Source organism: Nerophis ophidion, linkage group LG09, assembly GCF_033978795.1.
Source record: "Nerophis ophidion isolate RoL-2023_Sa linkage group LG09, RoL_Noph_v1.0, whole genome shotgun sequence".
NCBI lineage: Eukaryota > Metazoa > Chordata > Actinopteri > Syngnathiformes > Syngnathidae > Nerophis > Nerophis ophidion.
The window spans coordinates 66560573-66581636 of record NC_084619.1 but is presented as its reverse complement, the minus strand read 5'-3'; the positions used below and the strand labels follow the sequence as shown (position 1 = coordinate 66581636).

The 21064-nt window shown below is 38.2% G+C and overlaps 1 protein-coding gene across 9 annotated transcripts in view; it reads right to left on the bottom strand.

Annotated features, from left to right (window-relative positions):
* The window catches only part of ccser2a (coiled-coil serine-rich protein 2a), a 151015-nt gene that overhangs the window by 79435 nt on the left and 50516 nt on the right, over positions 1 to 21064 (bottom strand). For 8 of the 9 annotated variants that reach the window (XM_061911621.1, XM_061911619.1, XM_061911618.1 and 5 more), the window contains 3 exons: positions 16175 to 17592; positions 15862 to 16112; positions 2348 to 2435 (listed from right to left, as the gene is read on the bottom strand). In XM_061911621.1, the coding sequence (XP_061767605.1) occupies positions 2348 to 2435; positions 15862 to 16112; positions 16175 to 17549 (1714 nt within the window). In that variant the 5' untranslated portion in view covers positions 17550 to 17592. The remainder of the gene's footprint in view (positions 1 to 2347; positions 2436 to 15861; positions 16113 to 16174; positions 17593 to 21064) is intronic. The other variant, XM_061911623.1, reaches the window with a different exon arrangement.

Below are 21064 nucleotides of genomic sequence, written 5' to 3'. Positions count from 1 at the left end.
GTGTAAACTGTAATATGATGGCAGTCACACACAAGAGATATGTTTAAACTGCAATATGATGGCAGACACACATAAAAGACGTGTAGACTGCAATATGATGGCAGTCACACATAAGAGATATGTGTAGACTGCAATATGATGGCAGTCACACATTAGAGATACGTGTAAACTGTAATATGATGGCAGTCACACACAAGAGATATGTTTAAACTGCAATATGATGGCAGTCACACATAAGAGATACGTGTAGACTGCAATATGATGGCAGACACACATAAGAGATACGTGTAGACTGCAATATGATGGCAGTCACACATAAGAGATACATTTAGACTGCAATATGATGGCAGTCACACATAAGAGATACGTGTAGACTGCAATACGATGGTAGTCACACAGAAGAGATACGTGTGGACTGTAATATGATGGCAGTCACACAAGAGATATGTGTAGACTGCAATATGATGGCAGTCACACATAAGAGATATGTGTAGACTGCAAAATGATGGCAGAGACACATAAGAGATACGTGTAGACTGCAATACGATGGCAGTCACACATAAGAGATACATGTAGACTGCAATATGGTAGCAGTCACACATAAGAGATACGTGTGGACTGTAATATGATGGCAGTCACACATAAGAGATACGTGTGGACTGCAATACGATGGCAGTCACACATAAGATACATGTAGACTGCAAAATGATGGCAGACACACATAAGAGATACGTGTAGACTGCAATATGATGGCAGTCACAAATAAGAGATACGTGTAGACTGCAATATGATGGCAGTCACACATAAGAGATACATGTAGACTGCAATATGGTAGCAGTCACACATAATAGATACGTGTGGACTGTAATATGATGGCAATCACACATAAGAGATACGTGTAGACTGCAATACGATGGCAGTCACACATAAGATACATGTAGACTGCAAAATGAGGGCAGACACACATAAGAGATACGTGTAGACTGCAATACGATGGCAGTCACAAATAAGAGATACATGTAGACTGCAATACGATGGCAGTCACACATAAGAGATACATGTAGACTGTAATATGATGGCAGTCACACATAAAAGATACGTGTAAACTGCAATATGATGGCAGTCACACATAAGAGAAAGGTGTAGACTGCAATACGATGGCAGTCACACATAAGATACATGTAGACTGCAAAATGATGGCAGTCACACATAAGAGAAACGTGTAGACTAAAATACGATGGCAGTCACATATGGGAAATATGTGTAGACTGCAATATGATGGCAGTCACACATAAGAGATACGCGTAGACTGCAATACGATGGCAGTCACACATAGAAAATACGTGTGGACTGCAATATGATGGCAGTCACACATAAGAGATACGTGCAGACTACAATATGACTCAAGTAAGCACCAACATGTTATATGTTCCATTGAAAATATGGAAAATTACACGCGGCACTCTAAAATTTGTCAACATGTTTTAGTAGGACTTTGGAAAGCTATGAAGCCACACCGCTTGATGGATTGTACTGTGCTTCAACATAGGAGTATTATTATGGTGTGTGTATAAGGTAAGACATATTATCTGGCGTTTTGTTTCGCATCCTGAAGCGACTGTCAGAGTTTGTTGACCGAGTGATGCACGCAGACAGTATAATTATAAAGGGGGATTTTAATATCCATATGAATACCTAATCATTTGACGTGCTTACTATGAGGTCTGTCACACCGCTACCGCTCTATGTGGCTGTAATCTATTCGCTCTTCGGGCCCTATTAGGACTTCATCAGCGATTTCCCTGAGTTTGTTGTTCGAAGTCTGAATGTCATTGCAACAGTTGGCGCCATCTTTTGACACTTCTTCCACTCCCGTCCTTGCACGCTACACCGCTACGACAAAGACGACGGAGAGACGACGCTGTCAAAGTGGAGGCACGTAAATAAGCCCCGCCCACAAAGCGGTGTATCCTGAAGCGACTGTCAGAGTTTGTTGATCTAGTGATGCACGCAAACAGTATAATTATAGAGGGGGATTTTAATATGGTGAGGGGATTCTTTTTTTTTTTGTTATTCTCTTTCTTTGTCATGAAAAAGGGAGGTTTTTGTCATGAAAAAGGGAGTGTTTTTGGGTTGGTGCACTATATGTAAGTGTATCTTGTGTTTTTTATGTTGACTTAATACAAATAAAAAAATAAAAAATGTTAAGCAAAAAAATATACAAATTTATAAAAAATTATTCTGCGGCCCTGTACCAATCGAGCCCGGTGGTATACGTACTTTTACCTTCTAGATCATTCTGCCTTGACAAGATGGACGTGATGGAGATATTGAGGGCTGCACTCACCATGCACGCCATCCTCCAGGAAGTCGACGTTGAGCATGAGGTCGTCATCGTCCTGGGGGCCTGGGGGGTGCAGGTCGTTCAGGGTGTCCTGGGAATCACAAACAAACAAAATGGAAGGCTCGTCGCAGGACAATTATTGGGTTTCAAAATATATACAAAATATATACAAAAGAGATACGTGTGGACTGCAATATGATGTCAGTCACACATAAGAGATATGTGCAGACTGCAATACGATGTCAGTCACACATAAGAGATATGTGTAGACTGCAATATGATGGCAGTCACACATAAGAGATATGTGCAGACTGCAATATGATGGCAGTCACACATAAGAGATACAGTATGTGCAGACTGCAATATGATGGCAGTCACACATAAGAGATACGTGTAGACTGCAATATGATGACAGTCACACATAAGAGATACGTGTAGACTGCAATATGATGGCAGACACACATAAGATATTCGTGTAGACTGCAATATAATGGCAGACACACATAAGAGATACGTGTAGACTGCAATATGATGGCAGACACACAAAAGAGATACGTGTAGACTGTCATATGATATATACAAAATATCTAAGTATATTTTTTGCAGCTTCCTATTTTGGCGTCACAGTTTAGCATCAAACTGATGAGTTGATTTCAGGTAATTGGCGTGTCTTATATTTAGTAATATTTGTCATTCTTTTTTTTTAATCTGGTGTGTTTGCACCAGCAGTGGAGCTCACACCACAGTTTGAGAAGAAATTCAACTATTTCATAGGTTCTTAACCGTTTTGATCACGTGGCCCAAATTTCCGTTAATCACAAACATTATTATCACAAACATTATTATCACAAACATTATTATCACACAAACTTTATTATCAAGGCTTAGGTCAGGCTGATTACCAAAATAAATACCATCAAAAATTATGAAAAATAAATTAATATTATATATGTATACATATATCTGTTTATATTATTTCCGATTATTATTATTAATAATGTATTATTAATTATATAAATATATATATATTATTAATAATATATTTTAATATTATATACTTATATTTATACTATAAATATAATTCACTTCACTATTATTATTATTTATTTTCATTTTTTTATTTAAGTGATGTATTTGTAAATACTATTGTTTCTCTGCCGTTTCTTTCTTTTTTGGGGGGGTATGGTTGGGACATAAACAAAAAATATATTTGGACATTTAGGGCAGACAACAGATATATGATGTATGTGAATATGATGTAATGGATAGGAATGTCTGATGCTGGATGTCAAAAAATAAATAAATAAATAAATACATTAACATACAGTTGCACAGTGCTAAAATAAATATATTCTAACTATATGTATAATAATAACAATATATATGTTTCTTAAATAGTCAATCAAATTTAAGTGCACCACTTTAGTCATAATTTTTGCGCTCAAAAAAGTTCTCTATGACTTCCATTTTTAGATATCATTACTGCCACAAGTGGTGGAAAAGTGTGTTTCAACTGTTTTTTGGGGTTTTTTTGGGCAGTCCTATAAGGGCCGCTGGCGGCCCAACAATTGGTTAAGAAACAATACACTATTTCACCTTCAGTAAAAAATTTAAGAAATAAAAACATCTAGTGTAACAACTTATTCCAGATAATTATTTACTTACTAAGTGCCTGAAAGGTGTAAAATATTGCATTAAACTGAGACAAACTTTATTGATCCACAAGGGAAATTGTTATAAAAAAAAAAAACAATGATAATATACTACATATTAGTTTTTTTTGTTGTTGTTGTTTTTAATTTTGACAAACTTTGAGTGATTAAAAAAAAAGAAAAGCAAGAAAGTTTGAGAATACTACCAAAAATAAAGTAAAATGAAGGAACCACTCTTTCAGGTGCATCCAAGAAAAAATAAATAAAATATACTATACATATATATTATACATTATAATATACATTATATTTATTTTATTAGTATGGCATTGAGTATGGAGCAGATTAACAAATGTTTGCCATGTATGTGTCTTAGACAAAGAAAAGGACAATGCAGGTATAAAATAGACTAAAGAGGTAACGTAGTAGCAATATAAAATATAACATATATGTAATATTTACATATTATATGTACAGTACATAATAGATACTGATATATTGTATAAAAATTATATGTTTATATCATATATCTGACACTCAAGTCACGTGTAATATGGAAGCAATAAAAAGCAACAGGCTTTGGGACTAAATTTCAAGAAAAATATATACTCGTCTATGGACTTTGCAGACAGGAAGTGCTTCTTTATTTGTCAATGCCAGCTCTGCAAGGTGCATCATGGAAAATGCTATCATGAGCTCCAGTAGCCCACTCAGTAATTTTGCACAGAGGTGTACTAATGCAGATAGAGCCAAATATAGACACACACACACACACACACACAGAATACATTTAATTTCATATACTTTTAGGTGTTGTTGTGGATGCACAGTGCCCCCGTGTGGACAAAGCATGCTACCACAGTGTAGTTGAAAACCTGCGATGGACCTGCATTCCAGTCCTGATTAAAGAAAACTTCCATTTTAACCTTTAGATTGTTCTTGCTGCATAAAAAGCAAGATCCGTGCACTAATGAGGAATGTAAAAATTCCAAAAAGCTCAAGTACACCCCGTGATGCACTAATCTGGCACATACACATGCACATACTAAATGGCACTAATCGCATACACATGGTTACACAGCCTTCTCACATTAGTAATCATGTACATTTTGTCAATTAGCAAATAATAATAATAATACATTTTATTTGTTAAAGCACTTTACATTGAGAAAACAACCTCAAAGTGCTACAATGCATTTAAAAAACATAAAATAATTATAATAATTAAAAAAAAAAAACAACGCTCGAACCACAAATAGCTGCCCCTAACAAGTAAAATAATTAGTAAAAAAAAAAAATAGACCAGCCTAATAGCTAGAACTAGCACGTATATATCTAAAAAAAACGGCTTTAAAAAAGAAAAAAAAAGGTGTTTTTAAGCCTTTTTAAAAGCATCCACAGTCTGTGGTGCCCTCAGATGGTCAGGGAGAGCGTTCCACAGACTGGGAGAGGCAAAAGCATTGTATCTGGCAATAGTGACAAAAGGTGTTTCTTTGTCGTCTAAATTCTTTTAAATTGACATTTGAGGAGCTAGAGCTACAAAATAATGCTATTTCCATAAAAGTTTTATAATGATGTATGACGGAATTTGATAAACAAGCTAATTGTTTTTTTTTTATTTTGAAAAATACCTTCTAACCTATCTTTGTCTGCAGCTGTATGAATGAGACACCCAGAATGTACATAAAAATACAGAATGTAGGATTTAACTATAAGGAATAAAACACTGAATTTTGACAACATATAAACGTCACCCCCCCTCTCCATCGAAATGTTTTACAATCAGGCGAACCCCAACAAAAATGCAACAAACGCAGCAAAATATGAACGCGATTTAGATGACCATAGTGACTAATTAGATGACCATAGTGACTAATTAGATGACCATAGTGACTAATTAGATGACCATAGCAACTCATTAGATGACAATAATAAATGGGTTAAATGGTAAATCGGTACTCAAAGCGCGTTGATACCATTTCCACATTCACCCATTCACACACACATTCACACACTGATGGCGGGAGCTGCCATGCAAGGCGCTAACCAGCACCCATCAGGAGCAAGTCTGAAGTGTCTTGCTCAAGGACACCCCGGCTGTGAAGAGGTTGGTGGAGGGTGGGGATCGAACCAGGCACAGCTACTCTCTCCCAACCACGCCACCCCGTCCACCTAAATAACTAATTAGATCACCATAGTAACTAATTAGATCAGCATAATAACAAATCAGATTACCATAGTAACTCATTAGAGCACCATAGTAACTCATTAGATGACCATAGTAACTCATTAGATGACCATAGTAACTAATTAAATCACCATAGTAACTCATTAGATGACCAAAGTAACTAATTAGATGACCATAGTCACTAATAAGATCACATACTAACTAATTAGATCACCATAGTAACTAATTAGATCACCATAGTAACTAATTAGATGACCATAGTAACTAATTACATCACCATGGTAACTAATTAGATCACAATAGTAACTAATTAGATGACCAAAGTAACTAATTAGATCGCCATAATAGCTAACTATATCACCATAGTAACTAATTAGATCACCTTGATAAATAATTACATCACCATAGTAACTAATTAGATCACTAAAGTAACTAATGAGATCACCATACTAACTAGTTAGATGACCAAAGTAACTAATTAGATCACCAGTGTAACTAATTAGATGCCCATAGTAACTAATTAGATCACCATAGTAACTAATTAGATGACCAAAGTAACTAATTAGATCACCATAGTAACTAAAAAGGTGACCATAGTATCTAATTAGATGACCAGTCACTAATAAGATCACATAGTAACTAATTAGATCACCATAGTAACTAATTAGATGACCATAGTGAGTAATTTGATCACCATAGTAACTAATTAGATGACCAAAGTAACTAATTAGATCACCATAGTAACTAAATAGATGACCATAGTAACTAATTAGATGACCAAAGTAACTAATTAGATTACCAAAGTCACTAATAAGATCACATAGTAACTAATTAGTTCACCATAGTAACTAATTAGATGACCATAGTGACTAATTTGATCACCATAGTAACTAATTAGATGACCATAGTCACTAATAAGATCACATAGTAACTAATGAGATCACCATACTAACTAGTTAGATGACCAAAGTAACTAATTAGATCACCAGTGTAACTAATTAGATGCCCATAGTAACTAATTAGATCACCATAGTAACTAATTAGATGACCAAAGTAACTAATTAGATCACCATAGTAACTAAATAGATGACCATAGTAACTAATTAGATGACCAAAGTAACTAATTAGATTACCAAAGTCACTAATAAGATCACATAGTAACTAATTAGATCACCATAGTAACTAATTAGATGACCATAGTGACTAATTTGATCACCATAGTAACTAATTAGATGACCAAAGTAACTAATTAGAAGACCATAGTAACTAATTACATCACCATGGTAACTAATTAGATCACAATAGTAACTAATTAGATGACCAAAGTAACTAATTAGATCGCCATAATAGCTAATTAGATCACCATAGTAACTAATTAGATCACCTTGATAAATAATTTGATCACCATAGTAACTAATTAGATCACCAAAGTAACTAATGAGATTGCCAAACTAACTAGTTATATGACCAAAGTAATTAATTAGATTACCATTGTAACTAATTAGATGCCCATAGTAACTAATTAGGTCACCATAGTAACTAATTATATGACCAAAGTAACTAATTAGATCACCATAGTAACCAAATAGATCACAATAGTGACTAATTAGATCACAATAGTAACTAATAAGATGACCATAGTAACTAATTAGATGACTATAGTAACTAATTAGATCACCAAAATAACTCATTAGATGACCATAATAACTAATTAGATTACCATAGTTAACTAATTAGATTACCATAGTAACTAAATAGATCATAATAGTGACTAATTAGATGACCATAATAACTAATTAGATCACCATAGTAACTAATTAGATCACCATAGTAACTAATTAGATGACCAATGTAACTATTTAGATCACCATAGTAACTAAATAGATCACAATAGTGACTAATTAGATCACAATAGTAACTAATTAGATGACCATAGTAACTAATTAGATGACCATAGTAACTAATTAGATCACCATAATAACTCATTAGATGACCATAATAACTAATTAGATTACCATAGTAACTAATTAGATCTCCATAGTAACTAATTAAATGACCAAAGTAACTAATTAGTTCCCCATAGTAACTAATCAGATCACCGTAGTAACTAAGTAGATGAACATAGTAACTAATTAGACGACCATAGTCCCTAATTGGATGAACATAGTAACTAGTTAGACGACCATAGTCGCTAAATAGATGACCCTAATAACTAATTAGATGACCATAGTAACTAATTAGATGACCATAGTCACTAATTAGATGACCATAATAACTCATTAGATGACCATAATAACTAATTAGATGACCATAGTAACTAATTAGATGACCATAGTAACTAATTAAATGACCAAAGTAACTAATTAGTTCCCCATAGTAACTAATTAGATCACCGTAGTAACTAAATAGATGAACATAGTAACTAATTAGACGACCATAGTCCCTAATTAGATGAACATAGTAACTAATTAGACGACCATAGTCACTAAATAGATGACCCTAATAACTAATTAGATGACCATAGTAACTAATTAGACGACCATAGTCACTAATTAGATGACCATTGTCACTAATTAGATGACCATAGTAACTAGTATATCATGCATTGAAGTACTTAGTACATAGTTGATTAGAAAAGATGAGTGCACATCCTAACGGCAGCTACACTTTACATCTTAAAGATGTCAAACAATAATTTGGGAAAGTCCGGCGGGCCAGTTTGAAAAGCTTGACTTGGCCAGGTCTGGTATGGCACATGCTGCTTGTACTACAAAGACACTTAAGGCTGATTACTAACATTACGCAATGTCTAAGCTGGCTTTCTGGAAAGCTCTTTATGCTTGGCCGAGATCAGACGCCATGGCACACGCAGGCAGAGCACCAAGGCAAATAAAGCTCAGGCGCTGGCTGGGATGCCATTCCTCTCGGGGATATACCCTGGTGAGGTAGTGCAGGAAATGAGTGGTAGTGGTTAGCAAACGGAAATGGAGATGGCACCATCCTCACACCACAATGGAAACTGGGACAACCACCAATTTGGTTTATTTTGGGAATTACCCATGCGTGATGTAGGATTTGAACTTACTGTGTTTAGATGTCAAGTTTCATTGTGAAACATCTCATTAATTAAAGCTGGTTCTGGATCATGGTGCTTGAATGTACACATTCTGCAGACACTCATTCATGGACGACTACCCTATTTTTCGGACTATAAGTCGCAGTTTTTTTTCATACCGTAGCTGCGTGTGTCAAAAATAGGTGCGACATATACTCCGGAGCGACTTATGTGTGAAATTATTAACACATTACCGTAAAACAGGGGTCACCAACGCGGTGCCCGTAAGGACCAGATGAGTCGCCCGTTGGCCTGTTCTAAAAATAGCTCAATTAGCAACACTTACCAGTGAGCTGCCTCTATTTTTTAAATTTCATTTATTTACGAGCAAGCTGGTCTCCCTTTGCTCGACATTTTTAATTCAAAGAGAGACAAAACTCAAATAGAATTTGAAAATCCAAGAAATTATTTTAAAGACTTGGTCTTCACTTGTTTAAATAAATTCATTTATTTTTTTTACATTGCTTCTTAAAACTTTCAGAAAGACAATTTTAGAGAGAAAATACAACCTTAAAAATGATTTTAGGATTTTTACACACATATGCCTTTTTACCTTTTAAATTCCATCCTCTTCCTCTTCTTTCCTGACAATTTAAATCAATGTTCAAGTAAATTTTTGTTTTTTTTTTATTTTAAAGAATAATAAATAAATTTTAATTTAATTCTTCATTTTAGCTTCTGTTTTTTCGACGAAGAATATTTGTGAAATATTTCTTCAAACTTATGATTAAAATTCACAAAAATTATTCTGGCAAATCTAGAAAATCTGTAGAATCAAATTCAAATCTTATTTAAAAGTGTTTAGAATTGATTTTAAAATTTTTGTTCTGGAAAATCTAGAAGAAATAATGATTTGTCTTTGTTAGAAATATAGCTAGGTCCAATTTGTAACAAAGTGCAGATTGGATTTTAACCTATTTAAATCAGGTCATCAAACATATATATTTATTGTGAGAAATCATTAAGATGATCAGTGTTTCCACAAAGAAAAATATCATTAATTATTAATAATAACATAAAGTTAAAGGTAAATTGAGCAACTTGACTGTTTCTGGCAATTTATTTAAATGTGTATCAAACTGGTAGCCCTTCGCATTAATCAGTACCCAAGAAGTAGCTCTTGGTTTCAAAAAGGTTGGTAACCCCTGCCGTGAAATATCAAATAATATTATTTATCTCGTTCGCGGAAGAGACGAAGAAAATGTCAGCAATCGTCACACACACATCAACCAATAAGAATTTGGCGATGGGAGGGTCATGGCAGAAAGGCATTGTGGGTAATGGGATGCTAACTGCAATATGCTATATGCTATTGCCGTAGCTATTAAAATGGATCATTTCATCCTTGGCGGTAATTTATATAAACTGAAAAAACTGAACAAAAATTGGACCGAAAAGGAAATCATATACTGCAGATTACAAGCTGGACGTAGTGAATTGTGAAGTGAATTATATTTATATAGCACTTTTTCTCTAGTGACTCAAAGCGCTTTACATAGTGAAACCCAATATCTAAGTTACATTCAAACCAGTGTGGGTGGTACTGGGAGCAGGTGGGTAAAGTGTCTTGCCCAAGGACACAACGGCAGTGACTAGGATGGCAGAAGCGGGAATCGAACCTGCAACCCTCAAGTTGCTGGCACGGCCACTCTACCAACCGAGCTAAACGTAGTGAAATATGCAGCAGAAAACGACAAGAGGAAGCGGCGCATACCTTTGGAGTTGGCAGAGTTGTTTAGAAGCGACATCGAGGAAGAAGATTTCATGGGATTTATCGATTAGGAGTGACAGATTGTTTGGTAAACGTATAGCATAATCTATATGTTATAGTTATTTGAATGACTCTTACCATAATATGTTACGTTAACATATCAGGCACCTTCTCAGTTGGTTATTTACCGTATTTCCTTGAATTGCGCCTGCCTAGAGTTACTGCCGGGTCAAACTTGTTTCGCAAAATAATTAGCGCATGCTTAGCATTACCGCCGGCTCAGGATTAACACCGGGTCAAACTTGTTTCGCAAAATATTATTTTTATTAGCGCATGTCTAGAATTTCCCCCGGGTCAAACTCGTTAAGCAAAATAATTAGCATATGCCTAGAATTTCCGCAGGGTCAAACTCGTCACGTCACGAGTGACACTTCACCTGTCATCATTTTCAAAATGGAGGAGGCTGATTTCAATTATTTGAAATTGCATAAAGGGAAGAAGATTAAGAGCTATTCAGTAGGATTTAAGCTCCAAGCTATTGAATATGCTAAAAAGAACAGTAAGCAGCTATGTTTTATTGATAAACCGTAGCTGCGTGTGTCAAATATAAGTCATTAAATGACTCCCGCCTCCTGTTGGTAGAGGGCGCTAGTGATCCTTCTTGCGACAACTCGGCTGCAGAAGAAGTGACAACAAGCAGCAAGAGTGAGCAGCGATCGTTTATTTTTTCCTCTCGCTTGCACTTTTAACATGGAGGATTAGATATCTAAAATAAAACAGTTTTCTAAACTGGACGTTCAATCGATTCAGGAGGTCATAAAGGAAGATCTCCATCGAGACAGAGACACTTTTAAAACTGAAGAAAGATAAGGAAGACTTCTATAAACAAGTTATCGATGCTTTTGATCAGAAAGAGCTGCGCATGGACTTCATTTATAAGTAAAGGTAAGACCATGATAACGTTTGTTTTATTAAAAGTGCTTTTCATGATGGTATCCTTACATCACACTCAAATTTATAAGCGCAGGCCTAAATTTACCGCATGCCGGAGTGAGAAGAGGTTTTAAATTAATTAGCGACCTGGCGGTAATTTGAGGGAATACGGTTTGCGTCATATAACGTACACTTATTCAGCCTGTTGGTCACTATTCTTTATTTATTTTAAATTGCCTTTCAAATGTCTATTCTTGCTGTTGGATTTTATCAAATAAATTTCCCCCAAAAATACGATTTATACTCCAGTGCGACGTATATATGATTTTTTCCTTCTGTATTATGCATTTTCGGCTGCTGCGACGTATACTCCGGAGCAATTTATAATCCGAAAAATACGGTACATTCCACATTGTTTCTTTTTATTACACTTTTAAAGGGGAACATTATCACCAGACTTATGTAAGCATCAATATATACCTTGATGGTGCAGAAAAAAGACTGTATATTTTTTAACCAATTTCCGAACTCTAAATGGGTGAATTTTGGCGAATTAAACGCCTTTCTGTTTATCGCGCTGGAGGCGATGACGTCAGAACGTGACGTCGCCGAGGTAACACACCCGCCATTTTCATTTTCAACACATTGCAAACATTGGGTCTCAACTCTGTTATTTTCCGTTTTTTCTACTATTTTTTGGAACCTTGGAGACATCATGCCTCGTCGGTGTGTTGTCGGAGGGTGTAACAACACTAACAGGGAGGGATTCAAGTTGCACCACTGGCCCGAAGATGCAAAAGTGTCTGCCGCCAGACCCCCGTTGAATGTGCCGGAGTGTCTCCACATTTTACCGGCGATGACAGACATGGCACAGAGATGTATGGATAACCTGCAGATGCATTTGCAACGATAAAGTCAACGAAATCACAAAGGTGAGTTTTGTTGATGTTGACTTATGTGCTAATCAGACATATTTGGTCGCGGCATGACTGCCAGCTAATCGATGCTAACATGCTATGCTAATCGACGCTATCATGCTATTTACCGGCGGTGCTAAAGCAGACATGGCACAGAGATATATGGATAACCTGCAGATACATTTGCAACTATAAAGTCAACGAAATCACAAAGGTGAGTTTTGTTGATTTTGACTGCCAGCTAATCGATGCTAACATGCTACGCTAAACGATGCTAACATGCTATTTACCGGCGGTGCTAAAGCAGACATGGCGCAGAGATGTATGGATAACCTGCAGATGCATTTGCAACTATATTACGTTTCCTTCCACCCACATTTAATGCGAAAAAAACACTTACCAATCGAAGGATTTATGTTGCTCCAGTGTTACGAGATGCGAAAGTCCTGATCGTTTGGTCCGCACATTTTACCGGCGATGCTAACTCAGCTATTCGGCCATGCTATGGCTATGAATAGCTTCAATAGCTTCAGTTTCTTCCTTAATACTTTCATACTCCAGCCATCCGTTTCAATACATGCGTAATCTGTTGAATCGCTTAGGCCGCTGAAATCCGAGTTTGAATCCGAGCTAATGTCACTATATCTTGCTGTGTTATTCGCCATTGTTTGTTTACATTGGCAGCACTGTGTGACGTCACAGGGAAATGGATAGTCGCATCGCAAATAGCGAAAATCAAGCACTTTAAAGCTTTTTTTACGGATATTCCGGGTCCGGTAAAATTTTGAAAAAAAATTAAAAAAATACAACAAGCCACTGGGAACTGATTTTTATTGTTTTTAACCCTTTTGAAATTGTGATAATGTTCCCCTTTAACCAAACAATGTTGATCTCCCCGCTCCATACAGTAAAAGTGCAGGTTGGAACAGAGTAGTGTTGTAACGATACTGCTAATAAAATTATTTCAGTACCTTATCAGGACTTTTCTAAATGAAAGGGACCACAAAAAAATGTCATTATTGTCTTTATTGTAACAAAAAATCTTAGGGAACATGAAATATATGTTTATTATTGTAATTTAGTCCTTAAATAAAATAGACAACTTGTCCTTTAGTAGTAAGTAAACAAACAAAGACTCGAATTAGTCTGCAGTAACATATTGTGTCATTTATACACCTATTATTTTGTCCTTGGATTTTATCCCCCTTAAAATCCTCCTGTGTTACTGAAGACAGGAGGATTTTAAGGACTAAAATCAGAGGATTTAAATCTTGAAGATGTGGAATATCAGTATCTGCATCGGAATGACCGATACTGCCCCTGTAGCTACTTGGTATTGATACACCCAAAACCCAATAATGACAATGTGATTTATTTATTTTTTACCATTTAGGAAATGTATTAAAGTAAAAACCTTAAAAAACACATGTACATAAGTTGGGGTTGTTCTGATACCAATATTTTAGTCCCGGTACCAATTAATACCAGTATTCCGATGCTTTTCGGTACGTTTCTGAATAAAGGGGACCACAAAAAATATCAAATTGTCTTTACTTGAACAAAAAATGTTAGTGTACATGAAACATATGTTTATTATTGTCATTTAGTCCTTAAGTAAAATAGACAACTTGTCTTTTAGTAGTAAGTAAACCAACAAAAACTCCTAATTAGTCTATGCAGTAACATATTGTGTCATTTATACACCTATTATTTTGTACACATTATGACAGACAAACTGTAGAAAATGTATTATTAATCTACTTGTTCATTTACTGTTACTATCTGCTTATTTTCTGTTTTAACATGTTCTATCTACACTTCTGTTAAAATGTAATAATCACTTATTCTTCTCTTCTTTGATACTTTACATTAGTTTTGGATGATACCACACATTACGGTATCGATCCGATACCAAGTAGTTACAGGATCGTATAATAAAATATAATACCTAATAAACCAATAAAAATATGGTTAAGAAATACTGATGTAAAGGGTAGGTGTCGCGCTCTTTTCAGTTTTAACATGTTCTATCTACACTTCTGAATGTAATAATCACTTATTCTTCTCTTCTTTGATACTTTACATTAGTTTTGGATGATACCACACATTACGGTATCGATCCGATACCAAGTAGTTACAGGATCGTACAATAAAATATAATACCTTATAAACCAATAAAAATATGGTTAAGAAATACTGATGTAAAGGGTAGGTGTCGCGCTCTTTTCTGTTTTAACATGTTCTATCTACACTTCTGTTAAAATGTAATAATCACTTATTCTTCTCTTCTTTGATACTTTACATTAGTTTTAAATGATACCACACATTACGGTATCGATCCGATACAAGTAGTTACAGGATCATACAATAAAATATAATACCTAATAAACCAATAAAAATATGGTTAAGAAATACTGATGTAAAGGGTAGGTGTCGCGCTCTTTTCTGTTTTAACATGTTCTATCTACACTTCTGTTAAAATGTAATAATCATTTATTCTTCTATTCTTTGATACTTGACATTAGTTTTGGTGTCGATCTGATACCAGGTAGGTACCGGATCTGATGTATCGACTAGATACGCTCTTGTACTTGGTATCATTACAATGGACGTCAAGTGCAGATCCACCCATGGCATTTGTTTACACTCAGGGGTGCTAGCTTCCTGTTAGCGGTGAACTATTGTATTCTTCTACGTTGTGTAGTAAAGCATGTTTAGCTATTCCTCGTCCTCCAGTGATAATGTTACATGTAAAAAAACATACTTTATTTGTCGCCATGGAGATAATGATTAGTGATATAGAAGTAGTAAAAACACTGCGGACTGCGGATGGATGTTTGCTGCTGTGTTGGCAGCTCCAGTATGCCGGTTCAGTGAATATTAAATCTACACAAGCTGTACACTGACTTCACTAAAGTATATCCAAGTTAACGTCCTGAAATAACCGTCACCGAAGAAAAGTATCATAAAAATGCTTGCTGAAAAGCGATCGTGTACTTACTTTCAGGGGGTAAAGTACACCGAGCTCAATGGGACGCACCATGCTGTTGAGCTCGGAGTCATCAAAGAGATCACACGGGTGTGTTCCGGGCCCTCCGAGGGGTTCCAGACCTTCTTCATCCCACATGTAGGTGCCCCCAGAGCTGTCAGAAGGTGACAGCTCCAAGGATGAAGCCTGGCAGAGGTCAGCCTCCGCTGGAGACCTCGCAAGCGGTCCCTGGGAGTCCTGCATAGGGCTCTCTTCACTGTGGTCTGCACAACAAACAAACAAGTAAACAACCAATCAAACAAAGAAGTTGATTCGATTGACTTACCTGCCAGATCCCAGTCACCGTCATCGCCAAGAAGACCATCCAAGCCAGTATTCTTATTGTCATGAATGTCCCCGTCACTGAACACCTCTCCCACGCTGTCCAAGTCGTCCAGAAACTCTTCACTGGTGTTACCTCGGTCTAGGGAGGAAGCAGAGGACAGGGACATGTCCTCCTGAGTGTCACCGCCTGCCAGGTCTGCTGAGCTTTGTGTCAGACCACTGCTATCCTTTTCTTGTCCGTCAGCAGGATTTTGACTACTATGAGAGTCTTCAGCCTCTCCAGCTGGCTCGGGATCTCTCTCTGTCTTTGACAGATCTCCACATGGAGTGGCCGACGAAGCCTTGACGTCTCCTTTCAGCCAACCTGGAAGAAAGGAAGTCTTTTTCTGCTTGGTTTTTCCAGGTTTTGTCAGCTTGTAGCCCAAAGAGCCATTGGTATTTCCCGGTGACTTGTTAAAAGTGGAGAGTAGAGGCTTCTTCAGAGCAATGGGAGTAGTGGGCCCTGGAGATATTGAAGAGGAGGTAGCAGGAGCAGTTCTGCTGTACTGAAGACCTCCAATCCCGTTACTAGAAGATCCAGACCCACCATGGCTTACATTGAGACCCCCAAGTCCGAAACCTAATCTTCCATTGCTAAACTGGGGAGGCTTGAGGAAACTACTTCGAGGCGGTCTGAGCTGAGTGTTGGTGAGAGGTTTGGCTAGTTCCACAGCCCGGTTAAAGGAGAAGGACCGTATCATGGGTTGGCTGCTGGGAGAGGGGATCTGCTTGAAGTGGGTGAAGCTGTTTGAGCGCACTATCTTGTCCAGAGCCAAGGTCTTTAAGCTTTCACTGGACTGGGAAAGGCTGTCTTGGGAGCTGCTTTTCGGGGAATATAACTTGGGTCGTGCAAGGCGGGAATCTGACCCTGCAGAGATTCCTGGGTCATTGGGGTGTATTTTAGGCGCTCCGTTCAAAGGGCCTGGACTCAGTTTGGATCCTTCCTTGGGACCCAGCTTCAAAGTTTGCTTAGGGGTGGTTTTGGGGCTCGAGACAGCCACCATCAATGCACCAGACCTCCGCATTATAGGTGTCCCTGGGGCCTTTACTGTAGCAGGAAGCGGTCTTGAAGGCTTATCCTTACCTCCATCCACAGGATTGGTGAGAGAGGTAACGCTGGAGGAGGTTGTTCCATCATCTCTCTTCCATTTCAGGGAAAAGGAAGAGGTTTTAATAGCACCATTTGGCCGCGATACTACAGGAGGAGGGGGAGTTGTCTTGGCGTCCTGGGTCGGCAAACCGTTGGAAAGGGTGGTGGCACCGCTACTCGCAGAGCGCCCGCCGAACTTGGGCAGTCTCGAAACCATGGCAAACCTGGTAGATGCTTTATCTTCCATTAGATGCCGGGAGAGACATTAATGACCATGGACTCAGGCACAACTGAGGATAGAGCAGAGAGAAAGGACTATTATGGTTTACATGTTTGAAATAATAGGTCATAAGAATCTTAGGTTTGCCCGAGGCTAACGCGCAAGTACAGGCCTTCTAGGTTGATCTGTATTCAACCACCGTTTTACACCAGTTCTGTACTTGAGAGCACAATTTTACTTACCGACCATACCCCCAAAAATAGAAGCAAACACGGCTGTGATACCGAGAATCTTATAGAAAACACTCCTACTAACCACGACCTGTGGCTGGTACCCACATTCAGGGATTATGGTAGCAACAAAAAAGGGGCCTAAAAGATACAATGCCTGCGGGATGAATGGGAATCTGGGAAGACAGCCATGGCAGTTTGAACAGTGAATAGAGTGGGAGATCAGTTGCGCTTCCACATTAGATCTATTTGTCTAGACCCCGCAGTCCAGGGGGCTTAGAAAACAACTCAAAAGAAAAATGGACAATGAGACATTGCTGCATCCAACTAGGGATGGGGAAAATTATCAACTGATTAATTGATTGTTAGGAACTTGCTCGCTGTATGGAATTGTTAGAGAATGAATCTTGTCTGGAAACAATTGAGGTAAAATGGAGTGGACTACGTGGAAATTACCATATTTTCCAGTCATAGGGCGCACCGGATTATAAGACGCACTGCCAATGAGCCGGTCTAGTTGGGTATAATATTTTTTTTTCTAACTGTAAAATACTTCCTTGTGGACTACACAACATGTAATAGTGGTTATGTGGTCAAAATGTTGCACATTTTCAGGACTTATGCCGATCCCAAATACACATCAGCAGGTACCAGAAGGTAAGAAAAGTTGCCTTTGCATAATATTGTGAAACAAAACGCCAGATAATGACTTACCTTTGACGGAGATAGATATCTACATATATCGATATTTAAAAGTTATTGATTTTCTTTTTTTATATTTGAAATAGCTAGTGTTCCATCTTGTACTTGTTTTATCTTTTTTTTATCTCATGACCGATGGTACACTGTAGACGACCTTGAGCTTGGAATGCAGGAGTAGCAATTCTCCTTCTTCCTATTTCTTTCTGTCTCCAGTTGATGAAAAAAATAGATAAGTGTATTTGCTCTGTAAGGGGGGGGGGGGGGGAGCTAGTGGCGTATTGAAAAAGGCAAGACTTCCGTAGTGTTTTCAGATCAACTTAGGCGATGCGAATTGAATGTGTTGTTACATGGGTTGGTCCCCCAAAGCTTTGGAATAAAATGTCAAAATACCTATTCTGTCAGGGATTCGTTTAAAAAACATCTCATGTGTCATCAAAAGAAGTTGGGGTTGACCAACAACTTAAATTCCCTCGGAGGAACATCTGGTCCAGAACACAACACTTTATGCACACACCATAATAATACTCCTATGTTGAAGCACAGTACAATCCATCAAGCGGTGTGGCTTCATAGCTTACCAAAGTCTTACTAAAAAGTTTTGATACATTTTTGAGTGCCGTGTGTAATGTTGTTTATTTTCAGTGTCCAGTGCATGACGTTAAAGTACAACCGGTAGTGGAGGCTCCTCTATGGTGTCTTGGGGCACTAGGAGGTTAACCCCTTTACTACTGTTACCCCAGGTGGCCCTTGGCAAAGGCTTAGTACCTGACTACCCTTTTGCCAGGGATACGGTGAAGACCACAATGGCGGAGCAGGTGGAAGACGGTAGCTGTAAGAACCACCACAACGGCTGGGATGGCAGATGAAAGCTGCAGCAGAAGAGGGTCCCCAGTCATCTTGGACTCCATGCCACTGGACCCTGACCCGGATCTGTCAAAGATCGTGTGGTGACTGTCTGTGCACCAGTCTCCCCACGTTAAACAAAGTCACGCACAGGCATCCTCCATAAAGGGATACCCCCCTACCAGGAGGAGTGTCATACTCGCTTCGAGTGACCGCCAATGATGATGATTTTTCAATGGGATGTTGTTTACTTGAGTCATATTGCAGTCTACACGTATCTCTTATGTGTGACTGCCATCTACTGGTCACAGTTATCATTTTGTTATCTACCAATAAAATAGCTTTGAGGTCGGTAAGCACAACCAGAATTATTCTGTACAATAGGCGCCCCGGATTATAAGGCGCACTGTCGAGTTTTAAGAAAATTAAAGATTTTAAGTGCGGCCCATACAGTAGTCCGAAAAATACGGTAATTGTTGATTCAGTCTCAACAATCGTACTGATCTATATATCAGTCAACTAGTACTCAGGGTCTAGAGATGTAAGTGCGAACCCAACAGCTTCTCTCCAAGCAAGCAGGAGCTTTTCTTCCCGTCACTCACACTCACCAGGGACTTTCTAACACAAGTCTTGAAAAATAGTTGTTTTTGTCTTGCATCCAGATCAATAAAGTATATTCTACCCGTCCATAAAAATGTAGAAATTCACCAAATTCTTGTGTTACTCATTCTACCAAATCTGGGGCGTTGGGTATTAAATTCCATGCCGACTCATGTGTCTCGTGTGTGCTGGTATGACAATAAAGTTCCTCGAATCCATGAATTGTTTAACACCGGCTGACCAACAGTTGACCTTCAGACTGCGGAAATAATCCACTTTTATCTGTAAATCGACAGCGGAGGATGGGCACAATGTGGGCCTCCTGTTCTGGAAAATCCTTTGGCCTCTGCTGAGCTGGCCCACATTCTCATGCAGCAACACACGTGTCTACAATCACCCCCACTTGCCACTGGCCCATAAGTGTCCAACTGGTCCTAATCCGCATCAATAAACACACATGGGCACAGAAAGGCAAAGGGAATCAGGTCAAGCCACCAAAGCCTCTTCGCCCTCGGGAGGGCTCTGCGTCTTCGTGCAGTGCTGAATGGGTCCGGATTGGCGTTTTCGCAACCTGTCAACGGTGCTAGAACTCCTTAGGTTTCATAGGCACTACATGAAGAATCGGGATGGTTCCGCAGGGATGTGACGGATGTTTATGTGGGTCACCTCACTGATGACAGTAACAACTGGCTGACACATATTCTAAACGCTGGGGTAGTGGACCATCTGTCAATCTCACCGCCTACCCCCACCTTCAGGAGGCATTAACGTATGCATGTGACAGGATCATATCATGATTCAGTAGTAAACCAGTTAACTTCCATCCTTCACGGACCACGTCAATCTATAACATCCCATAAAAGATCTAAAAACCTAGTTTGACATTCCATTCCATATCTGTCTAACTACACCTCATGCGTGAAATCACATGAGCCAGCACACAAGGACTGTTTTCAAATTATATTAGAATATAAGGAGAGAAGAAAAGAGAATTTCGCAGCCGAGCATGTAGCGAGTGGGATGAGATTTTGCACCAGCAAGTCTGAGTCCAGGGTTCTCACCCGGAAAAGGGTGGAGTGCCATCTCCGGGTTGGGGAAGAGACCCTGCCCCAAGTGGAGTTCAAGTACCTGGGAGTCTTGTTCACGAGTGAGGGAAGAGTCGATGGT